General features: G+C 46.6%; 1 protein-coding gene across 1 annotated transcript; it reads left to right on the top strand.

Moving 5' to 3' along the window:
• The first annotated feature begins 1305 nt into the window (after nt 1–1305).
• Nucleotides 1306–2570, top strand: LOC136451921 (sufE-like protein 1, chloroplastic/mitochondrial). The gene has a single exon (XM_066452601.1). The coding sequence runs from the start codon at nt 1382–1384 to the stop codon at nt 2480–2482; it is 1101 nt and encodes a 366-aa protein (XP_066308698.1). The 5' UTR covers nt 1306–1381; the 3' UTR covers nt 2483–2570.
• The last annotated feature ends 731 nt before the right edge of the window (nt 2571–3301 follow it).

Genomic DNA, 3301 nt, shown 5'->3' with positions numbered 1-3301 from the left:
AAACTTGGCTAGCTCAAACATCGTAGTAACTGGATTATTGAATGATGGTTATGGTGAACTTGGAACTTTTACACTTGCTATGGTTACTATTGTATGCTACTAAATGATATACCACATGTTTGGCACATGTTAGTTGCTAATCTAGAGATGAATAGGTATAATTAACTTGATGACCGAATTATAAATGTATAAATGAATTAGTAGCTTTTTATGCAAAATATTGTCAAGCTAGATCCACTTATAAAGCCTTGCATGATCCTTGGAGTCACTTTCTTTTTGGTTTATGACGGGTAAGTCTAGCTGAGTACCTTCTCATACTCAGGGTTTATTTCTCACTTGTTGCAGATGGTACAGTCTATCATGGCTACTGTAAGAACTGCTTCTGTCCTGCCGTGGACGAGGAGTAGGGCCCTGGGCAAGGTGTCTCTCGTTAATTCCTTCTATCATGCTTTTGTGGTTGTGATTATGGACTGGCACTGTATTGGAACAATGATGTGAGGTGTTAGTTTTCAAACTTAATTACTTTCGCGACTATTTTATTTGAACATGGTTTATAATAACTCTTAATCGTAGTCTGATGTATGACGTTGTATTTATGAACTGATGTAACATGTGACATGTCTGTTGAATTATGTACGATCTCGGTTGTATGTTGACGGTTAATCAAGACCCTTCGTGTTACTCGACGGACTACTGAGTTTATATAGGCTTAAGTATGATAGTGTGACTATTTGCGAGCTATCATTATACTCGTGCTCTTATAAATTAGACGGGTCTACGCTATCAATCCCTGTAAAAATTAAATTGATCCTATCCACCGTTCTCTAATTGAGAAATTTCCCGGGAAGAATCAGGAACCGGGGCTATTACCATCTCTACTCCTACCATCTGCACTATTCTGGATGCCAGTACAGCAGGCTCTCTCGAATATGTATACTAGCCCCCCGGCCTAAACCGTGTATAAGATGCTTTTAGGGGGTGTTTGGATGGGATTTTAAAATCAGGATTCTGTTTTTTTTATTCTGTGCCTGTGTTAAATTATCTAGACTCCTACTGTGTTTGGATGGGATTCTTGGATTTTGAGATTTTTCTATCTGGATTCTTAAAATCCTATGTCAAACACTACCTTAATTAATGGAAGTTCTTATATTGAAAAAAAAATCAATAATCAAGATGTGTGCAGAGCATCCCAGGCCTACGAGCCTATGCAGTTGCGTGGCCCGTTTGCTGGCCCTCCGCACTCCGCAGGCCTCCGCGGCTCCGCCATCCCCCACTCCAATTTTTCCTTTCTTTTCTCTCCCGAAGAATCAAATTTTGTTCTCTCCTCTTCTCGAGACCAGACCACCGTATACTGGAACAATCCTCCCTCGTCGCCCCACTCATGGCCTCCGCCGCCAGCACTGCCGCCGCCGGGGCCCCGCTGCGCCTCCTCTCCTCCTCTTCCAACCGTATTTCCATGCCCTTCCTTCCCCGCCCCCACCGCCTCACCCTCTCCTCCCCCATCTCCTTCCAGCGCCTCACAGCCCGGTCTGCCGCCTCCCCGTCCCCATCCACCACTACCTCCTCTCCCTCCGGCTCCGGCTCTGTCGACCCGGCGCAACTGCCCCCAGCGCTCCGCGACATTGTCGGCCTCTTCCAGTCCGTCCCGGACGCGCGCACCCGGTACAAGCAGCTCCTCGCCTACGCCGCGCGCCTGCCGCCCATGGACCCGGCCCTCAAGACCGATGCCAACCGCGTCCGGGGGTGCGTCTCACAGGTCTGGGTCCACGCCGAGCCGGACGAGGGCGACGGAGGCGGCCGCAGCGTCAGGTTCCACGCCGACTCCGACGCGCAGCTCACCAAGGGCCTCGCCGCACTGCTCGTTCTGGGGCTCTCTGGCGCGCCCGCCGCGGATGTGGCCAGGGTGCCCGTCGAGTTCATCGAGCTGCTCGGGATCAGGCAGAGCCTCTCGCCCTCCAGGAACAGCGGCCTGCTCAACATGCTCAACCTCATGAAGCGCAAGGCACTTGAGATCGCCGGTGGTGACTCGACCACAAGTCAGCAATCAGTCCAAGAGGCTGCTGAACCGCGTGGAGTGGACGAGAAAGATCCTGAATTTGCAGCTTTCGGGGTGCAAGAAGAGGAAAGGCCAGAGGAGGCAGAGAGGCGTGACGAGGATGGACAATTGGGTGAAGTGCCACTTGATGCAGAAGGGAATGGTGCTGTGAGCGGTGGGAGGAAGGAAAGGATAAGAGAGAGTTTGGAGAGGGCACTTTCTCCAGTGGAGTTGGAGATTGAAGACATATCGCACCTCCACAAGGGCCATGCTGGGGTTGCTGGGAGCAACGGGGAGACACATTTCAATGTGAGGGTAGTGTCCAAGGAGTTTGAGGGGAAGAGCTTGCTCAAGAGGCACAGGGCTGTCTATGATCTCCTGCAGGAGGAGCTCAAGACTGGGTTGCACGCCCTGTCAATTGATGCAAAGACACCATCTGAAGTTTAGGTACTAGCTTGCCATGAAATATATATTCTTCTGTAAGAACATCACTTGCATGCTCTTTTTGTCATCTCTATATGATTGCTTGCAAGAAGTTACAAATTTTGGTCGGTAGACAACCTTGTGCTAACCTAAGATGGTTTCATATACATAATTTAGCATTGGTTTCAGTATTCACACTACAAAAGATTGTTTTGCTGGGCACCTATTTCGTTTTCAGTATATGTGTTTGAATTTGACTTTTGTCCAACTATATATATGAAATGCGACAACCATCAACAGGTTAGATGCAAGCCAAATATGTGTTATATCTTAAAAATATAATGAAGAGAAATATGCGTCGAATTCTTTACACAGTTAGAGTTAATAATAGAGAAAATTCAGTTTACAAATGTGCAAGCTGGAAAGACTGTAGATATAGAATTGGCTGTCTGTAATGTAGACTTTGATAGTTCCACACTAGGAGACAAGTAGACAAGTTAAAAAGAAAAGTTCACATTTGTATTTGTTTCAAAATATTGAACTTGCAACATACAGACCATTCCAAGTCGCAATGCAAGTACTCACTCAGTCCCTCTGTCCTTCAATTTAAGGTCTATTTTAACTATGGACTAGGGAAAAGTCAATCTTTTTACAAGTTTTGACCAACAATTAGTCAAATTATATGCATGCTTAGTATATTAAAATTGTACCAATAGATTAGTATTCGAAGTACTTTTAAGATGGTGCTGATCTGTACCAATTTACAAGGCTTGTCTCCCCCAGAATCTGGCTCACTTCAATGGACAGAGGGAGTACAAAAAGAGTACACTGTCCTGCCCCTCC

The sequence above is a fragment of the Miscanthus floridulus genome, chromosome 5 (assembly GCF_019320115.1).
Source record: "Miscanthus floridulus cultivar M001 chromosome 5, ASM1932011v1, whole genome shotgun sequence".
Lineage (NCBI taxonomy): Eukaryota > Viridiplantae > Streptophyta > Magnoliopsida > Poales > Poaceae > Miscanthus > Miscanthus floridulus.
Note: the sequence above shows the minus strand (reverse complement) of the source record. Positions and strands in the feature narration are given on the sequence as shown.